This window comes from Rattus norvegicus, chromosome 5 (genome assembly GCF_036323735.1).
Source record: "Rattus norvegicus strain BN/NHsdMcwi chromosome 5, GRCr8, whole genome shotgun sequence".
NCBI classification, from domain to species: domain Eukaryota; kingdom Metazoa; phylum Chordata; class Mammalia; order Rodentia; family Muridae; genus Rattus; species Rattus norvegicus.
In genome coordinates, this window is record NC_086023.1 from 152737371 (window position 1) to 152760879 (window position 23509).

Genomic DNA, 23509 nt, shown 5'->3' on the forward strand with positions numbered 1-23509 from the left:
TTTGATAGTGAAAATATATTTATTTTTTTAATACAATAGCTGCCAGCAATATACTGGTGTTGATGTTCCAGAGAGAAGAAAATGCAAGCATTTTGTAAAGAGCTTTCATTCCTACCCAAGGAATCCCATGAAATGCTCCAAGGCTGTCCAGCATTACCGCCTGGGAGTCCAACTTTTATGGCTTGGGACTCAACTTTTTTTCCTTGATAAAATAATTTGTTTCCCCCACTTTGATCATTACAACAATGAACTTTCAGAAGTCTGTGAGTTTTGCTAACAAATGCTCTCTTGCTCTCTCTCTCTCTCTCTATCTGAACCAAATGTTGATTATTGCCAGCTCAAGAAACTGGTGAATCCGTTACAACACAGTGAGGTGTGGACCAAAATCTTCATGAAAAAATAATTTCTACTTCTCATTTTTTTCTTATTTCCTAAATGGGTTTTTTAAATATGCAGAAATAAATGCTATCTACATGCAACACAGAGGTTCTGGAAGTATAACTGCCTAGATTCTAGAGCCGGTCCGCCTGTGCACAAACCAGTCAGAACCTCTCAACAGTATAAACTGCTCATGAGTCTAGAGCTATGAAAGCTAATGTTACCAAGAAAATTGTATTGTATTCAAAGTCTGTACTATATCAAAAAGGAAGTTATATACTTAAAACTGCGAGGCGTCCCGCTGCTTAATAGTTTCTTAGTATCCACTAGAAAATAGGGAGCCTCCGTTCAGAATCCCTGCTCCAAGACAGAGGGCTTAAAAAGGAGGTTAGACAAGAGCAGAGGGGGAGCCACTCGCATGGACGTCCGTCAGCCCGTGCACGGCATCAGCCACATGGAAACACTCACATCTCCCATGTCAAGATTGTAAGCCATGACCACCTCGCAGAGTGCAGGGTGCTTGCCGCGGGGTCTTTCTTTTATAGCTTCTGTCCATCTGCCAAACGCAAATCTGTTTGACTTTCTTGATATAAAACTGTCCCTCTCTATAAAGAAAAACAATTCTGCCTTTGCAAAACCTAGACAGACTTCCCTTGGATATCCAGAGATAGTAAGAACAACCGAGAGTCAATTTAGGAAGCCACAGAGAATAAACACTCAAGCGTGGGCATCTCACACCCACTAAAGCACGTCCTCTTCTCCGTCCTGCATATCCTCCGTTGCGAGGAGGACAGCAGCCATCGCTTGGCCCACTCACAAAAAGAACAGACACACCTCTAGACTCAACCCCACCCACGGCCACGTCATCACCAAGCAAAGTTGGGACACTTCCACCCACAGAGACACTGCAGGGTCACTTCTCCAAGGAGAAAAGATAGTGCCTCCCATTGGAACGCAGACCACCACCCAGTTTGCACCGTGATGGGGGGCTCACACCCAGATCAGCAGGAAGGGTGAAGCCTGCGGCCAAGGAGTCTCCCTGAGCCACAGGGGCCACTGTCAAGCTTTTCCTGACACCCGCGCTAAGGAATTATTGTTAAGTTTTAAAGGGAGCTGCTTATGAGTCAGAATGCTTCCATAAAGCAGGCGTTTATTAAGTGTCAGCACACCAAAGGGAAAGAAAGCATAGGCACCTTAAAGCAGCCAACTGGGGAGGGAGAAGTCGAAGAAAGAGCAGAGCACTTCCTGACATGCTTCAAAAAAGAAAAAAAAAATCACCAAAAAAATGTAGCAAATATAGACAGTCACAAGCAGGCTCTGGGGGACTACTGAGAAAGGCCATTTTGTTTGGGTGGGAGTGGCCTCTATTTTTACAAAGCTCATTTCTCATTTGTTAAACTGCAAACAACTTAGTTTAGACTGTTTTAAAAAATGAAGAAAAAAAAAAAAAGTCGGACATGGTGTGCAGGCCCATAATCCTCACCAGCATGCAGGAGGCGAAGGCAGGAGAGGTGCCATAAGTTTGAGACCAGCGTGGTCTACTTATGACGCTCCAGGTCAACCAGGGCTCCAGAGTAACATCCTGTCTCAAACCAAACAGCAAGAAATCAGAGGCTTCCTCTTCTTTGCGGGGACTGACAAGCAAAACTGGAAAATACACACTCACTATGACAACCACTATTATCCCCAGAGAAGTGAAGGACCCCTCACTCGGTCTGATGCAAATGGAGGTGGGACAGGAGCCCGTGGCAGCCTGAGCGTCACGGAGTTTAAGGTGGCACACTCTTCACCCCTCTCCACAGTAAAGTGTACGTAGCACTTCGGCAAACTCCCCCGATCCTGGCTAACTTCTGAGTGGCTCACATGCTGGTCTTTGTCAGGATTACATACGGTCACCCATAGAGAGGTGGGGCTCGGTGCAGCCCAGGGACAGAGCCTTACCAGGCCTGCACAAAGCCCTGGGTCCCATCCCAAGCACCACAAAAAAGAGAAAAGAAAAAGTCTGTCACAAAGAAGGCAGCTGTAAATGTAAGAGCGGCCCTAGGAGAGCCCCTCACAGCAGGTAAGGTAGACAGAGAACCCAGCCAATCATCTCATCATTTGAAAATGAATTCCCAACCCTCAGCCCTTCACTTTCTATGTAGTATTGGATGTTACAATTTATACAAATGACACATTTTAGGCAAAATTAAGTGTCTACTAAGAAACCAGCGTCTCTGCAGAAGCAGTCTTAGATACCCCAGGGCAAACTAGGCTGAAACAGCATATTAACCCGGTAGCAAGCTTTCCAGATTCCTTACTCAATATTACAACTCCCACTACATAAACATTCCTGTGCCATGCATGGACAGCAGCGTGGGGTCCACTGATGTCGCAGCTACTATTCTAATGGCCGAACGCTGCACCTCCAGTTCTGCCCTCTACAGAGTGAATGGACGTGATGGCTGGGGCTCCAGAGTGACAGCAAACTGCTTCTTAGGTGACAGGCTTGTGGCAAAGTGTCTCCAAAGTGGAGGCCAGCGGATGGGCAGGGAAGGGCGGGTGGGCTGGGTAGAAGAGTTTAGAATAATACTGCTTAGGAGTGTGCGCTGGAGAGACCTACTTTGTCTACCCTTAATCCTAGTCTCGAGTAACTGTGTGTTCATGCAAAATACACGTCTGCTTAGAGGAGGCAGGAGCCGTCTGTTAGGAAAGCATAGTCTTGGGGGACTCTGAAGGCATTGCTTTCAAAAGTGCTGTCTACTTGGTAAGTCTCTTGGCGACGTCACTGTACGCGATTTCCACCTCCTTGTCGCTGGGACAGGTGTTGGTGAACTCATCCCTACTGTAGGCGTTTGTCAGGTATCTCCAGATGCCCGTCATGCCTTTGGGAATGTCAAAGTTGCGGTATTTTTTGGCCACCACCTGAAATGAAATATAGATCGAGAGTTACATCTATCTTCGAAGTCCCCACACAAGGAATGTCTGACTAGAGAGACTATTAATTCTAAAAACCTTTATCAGCACGTTCTAAGGCAGGAGTTCCATTCCCAGCACCCATGTTGGGCAGCTCACAAGTGCCTGCAACTCTGAGGACAGAAAGGCACCCACGTCTGGCCTCCCAGGTTACCAAGGTGACCATGCTCACACTCAGAGAGCAGACTGGGACACTGCTCCGGGCACTCGGAAACTCAACAGTAGCTAAGAAAGCCTTCGACCTGGAGATGGCTAAGCATCACTGGATAAATATTTGTCTCAACACAGACTATTGAGTTTGTTTTTTCTTCTTCCTTTTTTAGTTTGTTTTTCAACAGAGCCTCATCTGCCTCTGCCTCCCAAATGCTGAGGCTGTCCGCCAGCTTCTGAAACCATCTTTTCTCGTCGTAGATCTTTACTGTGCAACAAACGGTCATTGGTATTGCATTGAATTTGGTGTCTGACAGAATTAACATTGTGGCCTTGAATGGAAACGCTAGGTCATGGCCACCACACAGAATTGGACAATGTCAGTCCGGTTCACAGTTACCTATTACATCCCTTTAGTTTTAATTTAGCCACAGAAAAAGAAAACAAAATTCTTGCTCAAATCTCAAAATTTTCTCCCTGGAACAGCTTCCTGTAACTCACTTTGGCCTTGAGAGGGAATCCTGGTCTTCCTGCCCATACCCGATTGTGAGCACTAGGGTTACATGTTCCTGATCCGCTGACTTTTAAACATGATTTTCTACTTAGTTAGCTCTAGGATACATCTACTGTGCTGATCTGGCTGGGGTAGAGATGGCTCTGGTGAGGGAGTGGTGCTCCCAGCGGCACCGTCCTCCCGGTGAGCAGGCCTACCTTGACAATGTGAAGCTTGGGCAGCAGGTTGCAGTCTGCTAATGTCATCTCGTCGCCGTCCAGAAACCTGCGTGTGGACGATTTGATGTCCTCCATGCTGTTCTCATCGATTTCGTCAGGGAGGGGAGAATTCAGGTACTCATCCAGCTTCTGCAGCGTTTTCAAGAGCCCCCTCTCCAGTGCTGAAACACACGAGAGCACGTCAGAGAGGAAGCCCAGCCCTGAGCAGGGGCGTGCCCCAGTAACGGGGCCAATTTCTCTCTCACTCTCGGCCCTCAGAACAAGAGCTTGCCACATGCTCCTTCCGGCAAGGGCAGAGTGGTTCTATCTTGCCAACCAACAAAAGCACCTGCATGATTTGTACACAAATACGCCCTGGCTCAGCCCCACTGATATTTAAGTTGCCATGATATGTGGGGAAAGGCAAGTCTACTTCACAGCTAGGAGAAATTCTTCCAAGATGGAAAGCACAATCCCGCTAAGGAAGAAATGTGTCAAGAGGCACCAATGCCTGTACAAACAACCTAAACAGGAAGCCTGGGAGCCTGGGCGCTCCCCGCTAACACAAGGGGCCAAGAGCAGTCCTGAAAATAAAATTTTCCTGAAAAGAAAAATAAATATTACAGTCCTTTTTTTGTGTGTGGAGGGGTTGTTGAGTTAGGGTACTCTGTGTATCCCTGGCTATTCTGAAACTCCCGCTGTAGACCAGGCTGGCCTTGAACTCAGAGATCCACCTGCCTCTGCCTTCCCAGTACTTGGATCTTAAGAGAATCCTAAAACTGAATAAAAACCAATGAAAACTGAGAGGAAATCAGTTATAATTTATGTTAAGCATTATCTTTTAAATGTTTTTAAACTTTTATTTTTATCTCATGTGTACGGGTGTTCTGCCCACATGTGTGTCTGTGCACCGTGTATTGCACCACCTGAGACTCGAGTTAGAGCTGTCAGCTGTGATGTGGGTGCAGGGTATCGAACCCATGGCCTCTGAAAGAACAACCAGTGCTCTTAACCGCTGAGCCATCTCTCCAGCCCCTATGCTAATCATTATTATTAATAATAGCCTATGTACTATCGTAAGGTGTCACCAATGAAAAAGAGACACAGGCACTAAGGAGTCCAAACTAGTGCTTGCCAATGAAAGGAATAAAGTTGTAAAGTTTAGCACAGGCAAAGGTGCTTGTACTAAGGATCAGGCGGCACCAGGACTAACCACTGGGAGGCAGCAGCAGGTCACCAGAAAGTCATCTGTCTGGAAGTCAGAGGACTGTCACTCTCCTATCTCTATCTCTAAGAAGCTATACTAAAAACAAACAAACAAAAAAGGCAGTGCAGTATACACAGCTTTAAATTAAAATAAAAAACAATGTTTCTGGCCTATGGAAATACAGCAAAAACATAAAAGACATGCACATATGGAAATGAACACCTCGAGGTTAATGGAAACACAAACTGATACAGTCTTTCCAATTTTGGCAAAAACTGCATAAAGTAGCTAGACATGGTGGCACAGGGCTATAATCTGCATCCAGGAGAGCTGAGGGCCAATGGTAAGATGTCATCTCATCTGTAATCCAGCTCAGGCACAGTACCGGATGGCACGGTCAAAGAGGCCATCTACAAGGTCTAACAACTGGGAATGGCAGATAACATTCCTATTACATAAGGAGCGTTTATAGAGCAGGAGGCAGACTTGTTTTGACTTGGAAGGACTTGAGGGGATGTGGGGGTGCCCAGGAGATCGCTCTGTAGCCAGCCTACTCTGGAATGTACTGTCACCTCCTGCTGGGTCCCCAGAGTGCTGGGATCACAGCAGCAAGAAGCATTTATAATGCACAAGAATGTGACCGTGTACTACACCACAGTTTTATATAAAATGACTCCCAGTCACTTTGGATATGTTATTGAATTACATACTGAAATTATATTGTGAGTCAGGGAGGATCAGAGAACTGTCTTCTGAACACAACAGGACCCTATACTCATGAACTCACAGAGCTAGGGTCGCCTGCACAAGGCCAAACCAGTCAGCATTCCAGCATGGGAATGGGGAGACTGGTGAACCCACCCCTAGCTGAGGAACTACTGACAGCTGACAGCTTCTGGGGGAGGGAGAGTCACCCACGCTCCAGTGGATAACCCCACACCCAGGAAGACATGAACTGCAAATTGTAAACAGTGGGCCATTAAAAATCAAAAACAAAACATGAACTTGGAAGATGGGGGGAGGAGGTGGATCTGGTGGGGTTGGTGGGAGGGGCGGAGTGAACGGGATCAAAATGCATCCTGTCACGTGTGATTGTCTCAAAGAATGAATTTGTATCTTTTAAAAATTATCCCTGAACACTTTTCCAATAAGCATAGCTTACTCTATTCCTCGTGTGGTTTGAATGTGCAGACTCAAGGCAGAAGTATTAACTGTGATACAAACATTCCTCTTGTTAAAGTACACACACAGTTGTGCTAGGGTACAGCTCAGTGTTAGAGCCCTCGCCTAGTCTGCGAGCAGCTCTGGGTTCTTCTATCCCAGAGTGGATATCCTAATTTTGAGAATTTTAACTTTGAGGTAAGGTCTCACACTATCACCCTAGCTGGCCTTTGCTCCAGTGGCAGCGGGATTAAAGATGCACTCCACAAGCCTGGTCCATTTCTCTCTCAGTGGTTAGGTTATGGCTAACTAGATCTCTCCCCCTGCCTCACGGCCCCTCCACCCCATTTCCCTTTAGTTCACGCACTAAATCCTACTAGTTTACCCTGTGCTTCGGGCTAAGTGTTGGCCCTGACCCATGTTCACGTGGCCAATGCACCAGACATCTAAGTCCTTAGACTTGGGCCCTAAAGACCTTTAAAATATTCAAATATATTGGATTCTATAAACATTTACTAGGCTGGTAAAGCAAACACTAGTATAAACCAGGGTTATGAGTGTTGGGAGGTGCGGCCCCCACCGCCCAGACTTACTGAAAGCTCGCAATTGCTCAGCAACAGGAAGAGAACTGAGCGCAGCACACACCACACAGGGGACAAGCACTCAGCTCAAACTTGATTTAAGTGTTTTCTAAAGTCTTGGGACAGTGGCAGGCCCTTCTGGAAAAAAGTACCTTGGCAACCAGAATTCCTATTTACCAACAGGTATTGAATACAAAGCCCTCCATGTTAGGTGCTTGCTCTGCCCCCTTTCTTACATTGTAAAGACAGCAGGCGTAGGTGGCCACTTAAGGCAATAATAACTTGACAGATAAAAAATAGAATACAACGTTATACTTAAGTGAGTCACTTTTCCCTCCCCCAGCCTTCACCCGCAAGGCAAAGGAAAACTCATTTTCTTCTCCTCTCCTCCCCACCAAGTAGTAAAAGAAATCCAACCACCTCTCCAGCCCTCAAACACTGCACACAGAAATAAAAATATGACCAAGAGAGCACCAAGCCGGCCAGCTAGCAGGCCTGGGTATAAAAGCCGGCTTTGTGAACCCGGTGGCCCGGCAAGCAGGCAGCCCAAACACTCTGGGAAGCAGGGGCTCCAGCCTAGCCATTTGCTTAGGGTATAAATTGCTTGGACAGAACATTAGTCAGGAAAACGGCCAATTACTCAAGAAAATTGCTTCTAAACCAAGGCAGCCACAGAACACATTATAAAAATAGATGTATGCCAGGCCCGGGCACTAAAACGGTCCCTTTCCCCTTCACTGAAGAAAAACATTCCAGAAACCAAGAGCAAAGACATGGAAATCCCAGAGTGAATTATGAACCGCTATAACCTTGAACCAGATCCTAGGAAGGAGCCATAGCTGGAGACTGAAATAGCAGGGAAGTCAGCTCATGCTTCGCTCTTAGGTCTCTGCTGCTATTAACAGCACGGCCGCCCACCGCCGCCCACCCCACCCCCACCCCCGGGCCAGCCCATGGGCTGCCAGAGCCTTTGGACCCCAGCCCAAGCTCCCACCCTGCCTCCAGCCACAGCGAACTCCAGATATTTTTAGGGTGCTGATCTCTGTTTCTTTTTATCACTGCTCTAACTTTTGGTGTTTGGAGTATGTTTTTTTTTTTTTAAACAGAGTTTCATGTAGTCCAGGCTGGCCTCACACTATCTTCTAATTAAAACAAACAAACAAACAAACTGTATCTGCACTACTAAACTATCTTCACCATAATAATGACCTGAAACAAAAACTCTCGTTTTATGATGTAAAGAAATCTGAGGGCTGCTGAGTCTAGTCACCCTCTGAAGGCCACTCCAAAAAGTGTTCACTAAATTAGCACACAGGCACAACAAAAGGCGGGAGCTAACTTTAGGCTACCGGAGCCCCATAATAAACAAGAGATTTAGTAATCAACTCATCAAAGCTAAATCCATCTATTTCAGCACCCGCCACAGCTGCTCCACCCACTGCCCTGAGGGTACCCCAGCTCTCTGCAGCCTTCTGGGTAACTCCTCAGTGTCTGAGAACTCAGCAGCCTCCCATCCCACACCTACCCACCAGATGCCAGGCCGTGAGGCATACGCTGGAAGACAGCAGTTCAACAGCTTCCTCCAGGGTCTCATCGCTCTCCCGACTAACAGCTCAGATCCTTAAAGGAAAGCCTGAACCTCACACATTCCCTTACACTCGCTGTCTTCGTAACAGCTCATACTGTTTGTTGAGTTTTTGTTCCTTTTGCTTTCTGTTGGGACAATCCAATTTTCTTTTTTTACCTTCATTAGCCTCTGGTCTTGAGTTCTTGATGTACGCAGAGAACTTGGCAAAGATGTCCATCCCAGCAGTGTTTGACTCTGGGTGTTTTGGTGAGAGCTTTAAGTACCTAAATAGAAAACGTAAAACTGGATTACGGATCCTTCCAGATGACATCAGCTCAAGTCCTGTCACCAGCAGACCACTGTGCTGGCTACAGACATCTTTGAACAGTTACTGATCTAAGAAACACCACCATCTGTTTTCTATGGCACTTTTCAAATGTTTTCCCCCTTAGGAAACAAAGCTCTGCCTGGTGTTTTTATTCACATATTAATATTCTTGGCAATCCAAGGGCATCCACTCCCACCTCCACTTAATGACTAGAATGCTACAGAAATGGTGACTTGTCAAGGGACGGAATGCACTCCATCTTCACGTCCAACACGGCAGCCATGAGCATGAGGAGGCTATCAGAAGACAACTTTAAAAGGGTCTCAGAGACACAAAAGCAAGGCTTCCTCGCTTGCTCTAGTCTCAGCACCAGAGGCCAGGGCTCTCACAGCTGGCTGCTTAGTATGCAGGCACTGCCCGAGCCTGTGCGGCAGAGTGAGGGAGCCAGCCAGCAGAGGAGCCCAGGCTGGTCAAGCATCGTGATCATCCACAGCCGGCTGAGGACAAAACCAGGAGGAGGTGGGCCGTTCACTGCCAACCAGCGCCCGGCTTTCCCACTCCCTCTGTGCTAAACAGGCTGGAGTATATTCAGGACACAGTGCTGTGCGGTAGATAAATGGGATCTCAGACACCATACTGAATCCTCTTTTGTGTTGTGACCAAGTTTTCAGCTTAAGAGAGACAGCGCACAGCAGCTTGGAAGAGGTGTGTGCACTCGTGCGCACTGTATCTCTAAGTCTCGGCCACACATACGCAGTGTTTCTTCCCCGAGTGGACAGTCTTTGGGAAAGGCTGGGCTGCTCCTCCTGCCTTCAGCAGGGCTTGCCTCACCTCAGAGTCTCAGCTAGAGACATTCAGACCCTGAGCCCTGGCACAGAATGTTAATCATCTGGAAGGCTCTGGAAAATGAACTGTGAGGTAAAATTTCACACTAAACTACTTTGTTTCAACTTATTCCGGAAGATGCTGCCTGGTCTGTTTCCCTTAAATTAAAATGAAGGTGAAACAAAATTTGCAGGTCTTAAACTGTATTATGACACAACACAGTACACACACACACACACACACACACACACACACACACACACACACACACGGGGCGGGGGGGGGGGGGAGAGACAGAGACAGAGAGAGATTGATTGATTGATTCCAGGCTGATTTCAAACTCAGCCCTCCTGCCCTAAGTGCTGGAATCACACTAGTTTATATTTCCTGGGCTTGCTATTGTGATTTCAGAAAAGGGCTTATCTTCTAAAAAAACTCAAGCAGGTTTTCCTTTAAACCGGTCCACCTAGTCTCTAATTTCTCAGGTTTTAACACTAGCAACTTCTCCCATCAACATCAATTACACCAGGTGTCTTAATGACCAATGGAGTGAGTTCACCTTAATCATGCATGTGCTGAACGCTCTTCCTCACTGTAGCACTCAACCTGCACCACCTGGGCGGACAGCTAATTCCAAGGCTGGCGTCCCTGGATTTTCCCTCACTGAGCATCAAACAGAGCCATGCAGGGGACATGGCACCTCTTCAGCCCACCTGTGCCTTCCTCAAGTCCATTGTGCAAAATTCCTCCACCATGGATGACAGTGCACATGTGATCTCTGTACTTGTGAGGCTGGAGGGTCATGAGTTTGAAGTCACAAAATAAACCCCATACAGCGCACACTGTGGGTTACACACCGATGCCTGTCCCTTCTATTTATCCTTTCACCTCTAGCAACAAAGCTCAGTTCTGGGGGCGGAGAGACAGTGTGATAGTTTGCCCTCTAAATAGTTGGCACTATTTAGAGGTGTGGCCCTGTTGGAGAACGTGTGTCACTGTGGGTGTGGGCTTTAAGACCCTCATCCTAGCTTCCTGGAAGTCTGTATTCTACCAGCAGCCTTCAGATGAAGATGTAGAAGTCTCAGCTCCTCCTGCACCATGCCTGCCTGGACACTGCCATGCTCCCACCTTGATGATAATGGACTGAACCTCTGACCCTGTAGGCCAGCCCCAGTTAAATGCTGTCCTTAGAAGAGCTGCCTTGGTCATGGTAAGTAAGATAGACAGCTAGTAATTAAAAGCACTTGCTGCTCTTACACAGAAGACAGGGTTTCAGTTCCTAGCAGCCATGTGTGCAGGCTCAAAGCCACACTGTGTGTCCAGTGCCAGGGGACCAAACACCTTCTGACCTCCACAGGCTCCTGCACACACAGACACAGACACAGTAAATTCAAGCACAGACACAGTAAATGAAACTTTAAAAGCATCAAGTTTTAAAGCTGTGGGATAAGTAGTTTATTTAAAAAAAAAGACTAACTAAATTAATAAAGTAATAGTAACAATGACAACAATAAGTACTCTCCCTACCTCACCCCACCCCACCTTCACCCCACAAACAAGACAAGGCCCTTACACCTTGTAGTTTCTCACAGAAAAGGTGTGTCCAGACTGCACTATGCCCGTGTGTCAGGCCCTGCAGGGGTGGCCTCACAGGGCTCACAGCTCCAACCCCAGCCTCTGCACATGTTGGCCTACCTTGTTTTTTTAAGGACTAGGAGAGAGGAAGAAGAACGACAACAAAAAAAAGTAGCAACACTATGTACATAAAACTTTACTCAAACGCCTCAGTCTGCACATAAAGAAGAAAGAAAATACCCCCGGAAAGAACTCAGCACAGTATGAACACTGAAACAGAAAGATATGTGTGTTTAAACTGAAAGGAAAAACCATCTCCAGTTACAGCAGCTTTATAAACCTGTCCACAGAAAATGGAGGTGAAGTGTGTGTGTGTGTGTGTGTGTGTGTGTGTGTGATTACAGGTATGGAGGGGCATTCCTTTAGTTGCAGAGGCAGGTGGGTCTGAGTTCAGGGCCAGCATGGCCAGCCAAGGCAACATAGGGAGGCCCTGTCTCCATAAACATATAAATAAATAGTAAGAAGAAAAGAGAGTGAAAATGTTTGTTTCCAGGTCCAATTTAAAGCACAGGGCATCAAGAACCCAGCATGCTTTGCTTTTAGCTCTATTTTTCCTAATATCTACTCTGAAGAGTAGAAGAGAACACAAGAAAACGCCTGTTTGGCCAAAGTGGACACACCACTATATCCACACACTGATTTTAAAACAAATATGTAACAGTTGTGAAAGGCGCGTCATGAGTATCTCTAGAGGCTTCTGTGATGCAACAATCCTGAGCTGGTGCCAGTGCCAGACCCATGCTCTAGGTTGGGAGCATAAAGCCTGCCTGCAGGGCAGAGGCCTTGGCTCCATTTATTGTATCCAGATAAGATGCACGGGTGGGGACGGGTGGGAACAGAACCAGGATAGTTTTGTGTGTTGTTCTACACTTTTCAGAAAACAGAGGACACCAGGAGTACTGGGAAGCAGTGACAAGAGAAACTTGAAACCCTTACACTGTGAAAGAAGGAAGGACGAGGTTGCTGGTTGGCTTTTAAGCACTGTAGAGCAGGATTAAGAGAATGCAATTTCGGGTTTACCACAGAATTGCTAACCCAGGGGCAGTTCTCTTCACATCACACATAGCCCATTGTGTAATGGGCTAATTACAGACAGCAGGATGGCTCCTAGCTCCTCCCGCAGTTCACCAGATGGCTTAAAAATAAATAGTAAAACTTAGTTTCAGTGGTGTCTCTTCTTTAAACAAACATTTCCTCCAGCTACTTCTGTCTCTCCACTTGTGTCTGTCTGTGCTTTCATTTTGTTTTATGAGACACGGTCTCCCTGGCTGGCCTAAAATACACTAGTTAGACCAGGCTGGTCTTGAACTTGGAGAGATAAGCTTTGCCTCTGCCTCCTGAGTGCTGAGATTAAAGGCCAGCACCACCACTGCCCGGCTACTGCTGTGCTTTTTTTGAGAGCAGGGGCTAAGCCCCAGTTCCTGACCCATGCTGTTCTGCTGTCTCTGATTGATGAGTGGGTGGCGGAGGGCTGGTAGAGAGAGAGATGAGGAGTGGTGATGGAGGGCTGGTGGAGAGATGAGGAGGATGCTGAGCAGCTTCTTCTGGAACCGTCTGACCCAGTCATCCCATCTCTGGGAAATTCATCTGGACATGAAGAGGAAAAGTAAAAGCAACTGGCAAGAAAGGAGGGTCAGAAAAAAGAAAAACATATTTGGAGTTACGAGACAGCTCACAGTTAAGAGCACTGGCTGCTCTTCCAGGGGTGCTGAGTTCAGTTCCCGGCACCCACATGTTGGCTCACATCTGTCAATAATGACAAAACACTCAAATATATAAAACACACAAATAAATACTTCCTTAATAAAAGATATATATTTGGGTTGGGGATTTAGCTCAGTGGTAGAGCGCTTGCCTAGGACGCGCAAGGCCCTGGGTTCGGTCCCCAGCTCCAAAAAAAAGAAGCAAAAAAAAAAAAAAAAAAAAAAAAAAAAAGAAATATATTTTAAGGTTAATTAAGATGGAAAAGCCTAAAAGAAAACTAATAATGCTTTAAAACTGAAAGTTGAATACAAACTTTCTATCTGCAGTTTTAATTAACATCACAGTGCATGTGGGACGTGAACGTTTGGAATGACTTAAGGAATCCCAGGTGACTGCTTCAGAAAGCTCCCTTCAAACTGCCCAAGAGCACACGGCAGCTTTGGTGGCCTCTGCCCATCTAGACTTCCCAACTGCAAGCCTATCTTGCTCACCAGTAGCCGGATTAGCTGGATTAGCCTTGCTTAGAAAGTCTAGGCAGAAAGCCCATTCTGTACTGATTAGGTATTAGTCTTACAAGCGTGTCCTGGCTACTCCAATCAATGCTGTGAGAAGTTAAAGACCCTCAGGACATGTCGCGGGGCCAAGCCAAACCTTCAAAGCATGCAGCATGGCCATACATTCGGATACTCACTTGGGTGGGCACAAGACTTCTTCAAGAAATTCCTCAATCTTATTTACATCCGTTTTGACTTCGCTGTTGAAGGTTATAAATGGTGGGTGGGTCCCAGGAGCCAAGTTCTGCAGATCTGCAGGCTTCCTGTTAGGCAAAACAGTGGTCAAGATGAGATCACTATTCACTCTTAAAAGGCAGCAGCAAGGTCTCAGTGGATCTGATCTAACTTTTAAAGTCTGTCAGAACGAGCAAGGTCCAGTGTCCGCTCATGGCGAACAGGAGCAGCAGCCACACACAGCATACAATGATGTGCTGTAAGCAACCCAGAGTGACTCATTTCTCAACCAGAGACGAATCCTTCATCCTTGGGCTTGGAAGAAGACTCAGCCAGTAAGAACGTGCATGGCTTTCAGAGGACTCAAGTTTAGCTCCCAACACCCACAAAGGGTAGCGCATAGCCACCTGTAAGACACAGCGCATCTGATATCCCATGCTAGCCTGCAACTGTGCCAGCACTCGAGTATAGTGCACACGCACACACACACACACACACACACAGGCACACACACAAGCATACATGCACAAGCTTTAAAATAAAGGGGTAAAGATAAAAAACAAAGTCCTTCATTTGAATTCCAAATTCAGCCTGGCTGTTTTACAGTGGTGGTAAAGACTTAGGGCTCAGCCTGCAACTCCAACCCTAACACTTCCTACCTTGGACCAGCACAGAGGAGCAAAACGTCTCCAGGCCAGCATTCTTTTCAATTTCCTTTTGTTTTGCTTTGTTTGGGGTGGGTATAAAACGAAGGAGAAGAACAAGCTCCTGGTCCCTTTCCTATCTCCACTGCAGACAGGCTAACAAAGAGAAAAGACCCTGGAAGACTACCTAGTCACCCAATACATAAAAGATGGTATGAACGAGTGAGAAATAATACAAAATGGATAAAATATTCATGATATGTAAGAAAGACCTATGCTTTTGTAAGGATTCGTCCAAATCAAATCATCCAAAGACTATAGCAACAGCGGTGGTAAAAGACTTAGGGCTCTGCCTGCAGCTTCAACCCTAACACTTCCTACCTCGGACCAGCACAGAGGAGCCAAACGTATGGTAACCCCTTTACTCTCAGCAGATCTTGGTTGGAGGCTAGCCTGGTCTACCTAGTTAGCTCAAAGCCAGTCAAGGGTATAGAGATCCAGTCTTGAAACACAGGTTAAGTAGATACAGGTCCAAGGAATTATACAAGAGGGAAGAGAGGTTGGAGAAATGTCTCGGTGGCTAAGAGCACTGGCTGCTCCTCTAGGAGACCTGGGTTTGAATTCTAGTACCCGCACGGTGGCTAAGAACCAGCTGTAACTCCAGCCCACGAGGATCTGATGTCCCCTTGTGGCCTCTGCACATTCATACACGCAGACAAAACAGCCATTCATGTAAAATGAAAATAAAATCTAAAAAGAAAAGGTGACTGGCAGGAGGAGCTCGGGGGTGACGGTGGCACTCTTGAAATCCCAGCACTCAAGAAGCCAAGGCAGAGGACCATAGGTTCCATTCCTGGCCCCTCTGGGTAACAAAGAACAAAGATGGAGCCTGTGGAAGCAGGGCCGCCTCAAAAGCAACTGAGAGATAAAGAGACAGAGCAAGGGAGCACGCAGAAAATGTCAAATACACAAATGCTAAAGAAATCCAAGGAGCTGGAGAGACGGCTCAGTGGTTAGGAGCACTGACTGCTCTTCCAGAGGTCCTGAGTTCAATCCCAGCAACCACATGGTGGCTCACAACCATCTGTGATGGGATCTGATGCCCTCTTCTGGTGTCTGAGGACAGCGACAGTTTAGTCATCTACATAAAAATAATAATTTCTTCTTTTTTTTTTTAAAAGACATTTCAAAATGCAACAAGGAGGACATTTTCCTACTAGGAAAAGTTGAAAATAGCATAAAAATCCAAGAAAGACAGCTAAGCTTGATGGTTATAACCACCAACAGCAAGAACACTGTTCCTGACTCAGATGGATCTTGACCAGGGCTATATAGAGACTGTCATTTAAAAAACGAAAAAAGCCAATAAACAGAATAGTCTACCACCCTTTTGCTTTGCAGTCCATGTTTTTTTAATTCATGTAGGCTAGAGAGATGGCTCAGAGGGTAAGAGCACATACTGCTTGTTCTTCCAGAGGACCTGAGTTCAGTTCCTAACACCCGAATGGGGTGGCTCACAACCACCTGTAACTCCAGCTCGAAGGATCTGGTGCCTCTTCCTAGGCTACCTGCACTCATGTGCATGCATATACACACACACACACACACACACACACACACACACACAGACACACACACACAGAGACAAACACACAGACTCACACACACACACACACACACACACACTCTCTTAAGTTAAAATAATAAAAATAGGGGCTGGAGAGATGGCTCAGAGATTAAGTGCACTGACAGCTCTTCCAGAGGTCCTGAGTTCAAATCCCAGCCCCAACATGGCAGCTCATCCAATACCACCAAGCAGACATTTATGCAGGCAAAACACCAATGCACATAAAACAAAAATAAATCATTAAAAAGTAATAGAAATAAACAAACTGCCCTCACAGCCACATGTGGGAACTGGCACCCATGACCCCGCCACTCAGGAGGCTAAAGCAGAATCCTTAGTGACTTTAAAGTATTTCAGAAAAGAAGCAAAGAATGGGACAGCACGAAAATGATCAGTTCTATGATTGAACAGGAGGTGTGGGCAAGTGTTTTCTCTACCTTTATAAAAAAAAAAAAAAAAAAAAAAAAAAGAGACAAGGTCTCGTATAGCCCAAGCCGGCCCCAAATTCACTGTGTTCAAATTTACTTGAACCCAGATCCAAGCTGGCACTGGGCTTTCTAACGCTCCTGCCTCAGTCTCCTAGTACTGCGGTTACACGCATGGGCTACCTACTGTAGCTGGCTAATTCTATTCTGATATGTCTGAAATTTTTCATAATTAAAAAGCAAACACTAACGAAATACCTTCAAAGAGCTCCTACCCACACCCGCCCCAGTCCACACAGCTCTTTATCCTATTTTTAAATTAGCTGGCCTGCCTGCCCTCTTCCTTCCTTCCTGACCACAAATGCAAAGAATTTGAATTTAAAATACCTTTAAGTATATCACAAAGGAGAAAATTACTTTGACATTAAAAGGGATTTCCGACAGAACAGACCCTGCAGTTAGCCCTGCGATAGTCATTTCCCAGGTCCCATCCATCCCTCCGTCCATCCCTCCATCCATCCGTCCGTCCATCCACCCACCCACCCACCCATCCATCCTCCATCCATCTATCCCTCCATCCATCCGTCCGTCCATCCACCCATCCATCATCCATCCATCATCCATCCATGCACCCATCCATCCCTCCATCCATCATCCATCCATCATCCATCCATCCACCCCCATCCATCCCTCCCTCCATCCATCCATCCGTCCGTCCATCCATCCACCCATCCATCCATCATCCATCCATCCATCAATCCATCCATCATCCATCCATCCATCATCCATCCATCCATCCATCCATCAATCCATCCATCCATCCATCCATCCATCCCCTCTCTCTGGCTCCATCTTTTAATTTAGGTTAGGAAAAAAAAAGTACCTCTTTCTTTGGCTACATTCTAGTCAAAGATCTAAAAATTAGCTTTGTGCTGACATCTTTAATCCCAGCACTGGGAGGCACAGACAGGCTGAGTTCAAGACCGGCCTAATCTATATAAAGAGACCCGGTTTCAAAGCAAAGGAACAAATAGAAGACTTAATTACTAATTAGTTCAAATTTTCCCACTCAGAGCCCACCTTCCCTCTGCCCGGCACTGGTGTCTAGCTGTTCCACACCCAAGAAAATTCTGACAGGACTCTCAACTGCAGAAGAGGACTGCTTCAAAGTCTGGTTTGGTTTCCATCTGTCTCTCCGAGTGTTTAGTGTGAGAAGATCTCAGCACAGAATGGAGGACCCAGACCCACCTTAACTTGGGACAATGGAAGACTTTTACAGCTGCTTTTCAAAGTAACTTGAATTAGAAGACTTCTATTACTTCACCTCCTGTGGGAAGGGGGAGTATCCTCTTAGGTCGTCACCCAGAAGCCTGCTGATCTTCCATCACTATGACCTTGGTGGCCTTTGTCTGTATGTCACCCACTCAGCCTCAGACTCACACTGCTTCCATTCATAATCTACTTCCTTCTCAACTCATTGTACAGGGTTCAGAAACTCAGTTCAAGGTTTACACATCTTCAAATCTTCAGTCTCAAGTTAAAAAGATCAAACAATGAGAGGCAGAAAATAATAAAATAGGATTTTATCAAGACTCAACCTGCACTGGGTTGGGGATTTAGCTCAGTGGTAGAGCGCTTGCCTAGCGAGCGCAGAGCCCTGGGTTCAGTCCCCAGCTCCGAAAAAAAGGAAAAAAAAAAAAAAAAAAGACTCAACCTGCACAAAACGAGGGCCCACGGCTGAAGCTCAGTGTCAGAACAGCTCCCTGAATGCACAAAGCCTTAATTCAGGATCCGCACACACAGTGAACACACACTCACAAACACACGTGTGCAAACAGTGCACATGGAGTAATTCCAATGAGTAAGAAAGTAATCTGACTGCGTGCAAATTTTGACCACCTAAAAACCAATTTTATCACTCCAAAAATCATAAAGCATAACTTTATAAATACATTTATAACACAATAAATTATATGCCTAAGGGATTGGGAACTTAGCTCAGTGGTAGAGCGCTTACCTAGGAAGCTCAAGGCCCTGGGTTCGGTCCCCAGCTCCGAAAAAAAGAACCAAAAAAAAAAAAAAATTATATGCCTAAGTGGAAGGTAAAAACATAAAGCCTATCTTTCTATAAATATTATTTTATGAAGAGTTTACATTGGATAAAAGAAAGAAAAGGCTCAGTGCTTTAAAAACAGACCTTGGAAGGAACCAAAGTAAATAGCTTTTACTTCCACAGCTTTTTTCTTTTTTAAGATTTATTTATTTATTTCATGTATGTGAGTACACTGTCACTGTCTCAGACACACCAGAAGAGGGCATCAGATCCCATTACAGATGATTGTGAGCCACCGTGTGGTTGCTGGGAATTGAACTCGGGACCTCTGGAAGAGCAGTCAGTGCTCTTAACCACTGAGGCCATCTCTCCAACCCTCAGGGAAGCTTTTAAGCTCCCCAGAAAAACATGTTTCCGGATGACCGACTTCTGAGGAAGGAAGAGGGCGAAGCCTGAGTAGAGGACTTGTCAAAGCTCCCAGCCGCAGAGCTTCCCAGTTGCTGCCCCGCCAGCCGAGTAAACAGCAGTTTCTTTGGGACTGGACTTTACCACCACTCATACAGAAATCAAAAGGCCAAGCTAATACAAACGAAGTCATCAGGGCTTCCACATTGTGTTCACAAAACATTGTGTAAGAAGGCAGCTTGCATCAGTTTTACCTTTAATAGTTAAGGGTTTGGGGTTGGGGATTTAGCTCAGTGGTAGAGCGCTTGCCTAGGAAGCGCAAGGCCCTGGGTTCGGTTCCCAGCTCCGAAAAAAAGATCCAAAAAAAAAAAAAATAGTTAAGGGTTCAGAACTGACTATATACACAAGATCAAATGTTTTATAATCATAAAATCTGACTAATTTAGGATTTATTCAACAATGAAACATGAAGCCAGGCATACTTATGATTAGCAATTCCATTAATATTAATGACTAGTAATTAGTCTATCTTCTTTCTGCTTGAAAGCTGTACAGATTCTGAGAACCACAAAGGTCACGAAGCTGCTTTCAAGGATTAGCTGTTGTGATGAAGGTCCTTCATTCCTGAGGGGAGATTTGGGGACAACGTTATCACCTCTGCATGGTTAAGCAGCAGCAACCAAACAGGAGTCCCAGGCAGGGAGGTGGCTTTTCCACGAGCTGTATGTTGCAGTCACACAGAGCCATCTGTGACTTCTAGTTGTCCCCTGGCACATTAAGGACCTCAGTGTTCCATGTGACCCACAAAGGCTCCTTTTACAGATACTTTCCAGAAAGTGACTGCAGCTTGGGGTGATGGAAACTGAGTAATGGCTTAACACTCTAGGACATCAAGTTTACTTCCTAAAAGGCCTTCAACACAATTCCACAGTTCACTTAAGCTTGTTCACGGCTCCCTAAGTGACAAAAGCGGAGCTCCTGCCTTGAAATACTGCAGACACTCGCTCCAGAGCCAAGGCCTTACGTCCGGCTGTAGCCCTGGTTTACTCTAGCAGTCTCCTAACCGAAATACTTTATTCTGTTCTTCCCCATCTTATTTCTAGATGAAAAGCAAAACAACAACAAGAGGAAAAGAGAGAGAGAGAGAAAGACACAGACAGACAGACAGACAAAAACAAGAAAAAGAACAAGACAGAAAACAAGAAAAGAGGAAACCCAATTGGAGCTAATATTGTAAGAAGTGTAAGTGGCTTCATTTCAATTAAAATTTAATTCATCCCACTAGCAGCAACTGGAAGGTGTGAGGCTGGTGGCTGAGTTCCAGGTGCTTGGCATCCGCTGGCTCTTGTGGGTCACCTGTCTCTGACTGAAATGGAGAGGAAAGGACTGTGTCTCTGGAGTTCTGTTTCAAAGGGACCAATTTTCAAAGCATGGCATTATATTTACTATTCTATACACACACACACACACACACACACACACACACACACACACCAAAACAATACTTGACATATAAACAATCAAAAAAACAAAAATACAAACAGAACCCAAAAGCAGCAGCCTCAGGAAGGTGGCCAGCAGGGATCTCTAGTTGCCTCAGGCTGTTTTACTTTGGTCAGTGGCTCTTTACTAATTACCATGCTGCAGTCTTCTGACTTCACTAATGGCTTGACTCCTCCTCCTGCCCAGTTAAAGTGGTTACAGAATTTCACTGATTTTTGCTACATGTAACAATCAGCTCATCTTTGTCTACTTCAAGATCAATTTGTGAAGCAATAGTTTTGTTTGTTTGTTTTGTTATTGCTTCTCTATATAGCCTTGGCTGTTTTAGAACTAGTTCTATAGACCAGGCTGGTCTCTAATTCACAAAAACCCATCTATCTCTGGGAAGCAATGTTTTTAAAAATTAAATGTCACTCAAGACTTCAGAACTCGTTTTAATAACACAATGTATAAGCAGAATTTGTATTGGTAAGAGGTTTAGAAAAATATGCATTATAGGGCTGGAGAGATGGCTCAGGGTTAAGAGTGCCTGCTACTCGTGCAGAGGCTCTGAGTTCAGTTCCCAGCACCTACAGCAGGCAGTTCAGGAGATCTAATGCTCTCTGCTGGACTCCACCTATATACATAACTTAAAAAGCAAAATGTCTTTAAAAACAGATACATTTTGGGCTGGAGAGATGGCTCAGTGGTTAAGAGCACTGGCTGCCCTTCCAGAGGTCCTGAGTTCAATTCCCAGCAACCACATGGTGGCTCACAACCATCTGTAATGGGATCTGATGCCCTCTTCTGGTGTGTCTGAAGACAGCTACTTATGTACATAAAATAAATAAATCTAAAAACAAAACCAAAAAAAAAAAAAAAAAGAGCGGCAGAGGAAAGAAAACGGAAAGACAGACGGAGGGACAGACACACACTATCTAGCTCAGAATCTATTTGTAAAGCTGTCTTGAGATGAACTGCAGAGCTGGTCAGAGGTTCAGAGGCTCAGCAGCTTACGTCAGCCTCATGAAGGAAGCTGAAGCTGCCTTTCGTGAATGACTGACTAGTCACAGGAAACCAAGCAATCTCTCCAGAAGCCCACCCTGTTCCGTTACATTTACTCTCTGCATGCGTCATTCATGCATCTGCTACTGAAGACATACCGGGAATAAGCCACTCATTTCTCAACTTACCGAAGAGTCCAGAAAGTAGGACAAGAAAGGCATACAGCTTTACATGGGTTGCTGATGTTGCAGCTGATGCTCTGAGACAGGGTCTCGTGTATGCCTCAGGCTGGCCTGGCACTCAAGAGTCTTGTTTCTTATAACCCTGGGATTGCAGGCGTGCACTACCATGACCAACTTGAGACATAAGAAAACTGAAAACACCTTGTAGGTCTATTTGAAAATTACATTTTGCTCCAAGTTTATAACTCCTTTTAGAAGGCTTGGTACTATCGGTTTCATGCATGGCTCAGTTGCTACGTTTTGAACTATTATGAAACTACATTGAAGTCTAAACTATCACAATAATCTTCCATAACAGTTTTGTTACTATAGTAACTAGACTGTGAGTCTGACTCGTGCCACTATATTACAAATAATGTGCCTACATTTGGAGAAGGAAATCATTATGACAGTGCAAGCAAGATTTTTCATGGTTAATAAAGAACAGAACTGTACATTTCCCGGGCTTTCCAAAAATGACCCCCATTTATTCTCTCAAGGAAAGCACACAGGAAATACCTGATTCACTGGTATGGCAGACATGACTGTCCTTTATGATTAAAACACACTACTGTCAGGGCTGGGAGAAGACTCAGTGTGCTTGCTGGGCAACCCTGAGGACCAAAGTCCAGATCCTCAGGACTCAAGTAAAACCCCGGGGTGACCACATGTGACGGTAACTCCAGCACTGAGGAGAAACAGGAAGATCTCAAGAGCCAGCCTGGCCAAAACAGTGAGATCCTGTTTTCAGAGATGGAGTAATGGTTCAGAGATTAAGAGAATTACCCTTCCTAAGGGCCCAGGTTCAATTCCCAGCACCCACATAGTAGCCCACAAGCCATTTTGTAACTCCAGATCTACAATATCCGATGGCCCCTCTTCGCCTCTGTGGGCACCAGACATGCAAGTGGTGCACAGACATATATGCAGGCCAAACACCCACACACATAAAATAAGAGAACCTGTTCTCAAGGGATTAAGAAAGAAGAGTGATAGAGCAAGACACCCAACATTCCCCTCTGGCTGCACATACATGCATACACCAGACAGACAGACTGACAAGACAGACAATTAACTTCTTAAAGTTATCATTTCTCTGTACTTTTAAAGATTTATTTATTTATTATATATACAGTGGTTTCCCTGCATGTCTGCCTGCACACCAGAGGGGGCCACATCTCATTACAGATGGTTGTGAGCCACCATGTGGGCGCTAGGAATTGAACTCAGGACGTCTGGAAGAGCAGCAGTTGCTCTTTTTTTTTTTTTTTTTTTTTTTTTTTCCTTTTTTCTTTTTTCTGGAGCTGGGAACCGAACCCAGGGCCTTGCGCTTCCTAGGCAAGCGCTCTACCCACTGAGCTGAATCCCCAACCCCGCAGCAGTTGCTCTTAACCACCATCTCTCCAGCTCCCTCATCTTTTACTTTAAATAATTTATTTATTTTTATTTTATGTGCATTGGTGTTTTGTCTGCCGGGAGCACAGGGTAGTTCTACTTGAGCTCTGGAGAACTGGACTTTGGTCCTCGTACTGGACCAGCAACTCCTTTCTACACTGAGCCATCTCCCGGGTCCTGTGGAAGAGCAGCCTTTGCTCTTAACCACTGCGCTATCTCTTCAGTCCCAGATCTCTCATCTTATACTTTGCTTTTGTTTTGTCGTTTGAGACAATGACTCACTATGTAGCCCTGGCTGGCCTGGAACTCAACTGCCTCCGCC

The 23509-nt window shown here is 45.6% G+C and overlaps 1 protein-coding gene across 1 annotated transcript in view; it reads right to left on the bottom strand.

Annotated features, from left to right (window-relative positions):
* Nucleotides 1–23509, bottom strand: part of Clic4 (chloride intracellular channel 4) — a 59748-nt gene continuing 36239 nt past the window's right edge. Inside the window, exons 3-6 of the mRNA NM_031818.2 lie at nucleotides 13894–14019; nucleotides 8888–8994; nucleotides 4195–4376; nucleotides 1–3282 (exon numbers count right to left, since the gene is read on the bottom strand). Of these exons, the coding sequence (NP_114006.2) occupies nucleotides 3118–3282; nucleotides 4195–4376; nucleotides 8888–8994; nucleotides 13894–14019 (580 nt within the window). The 3' untranslated portion in view covers nucleotides 1–3117. The remainder of the gene's footprint in view (nucleotides 3283–4194; nucleotides 4377–8887; nucleotides 8995–13893; nucleotides 14020–23509) is intronic.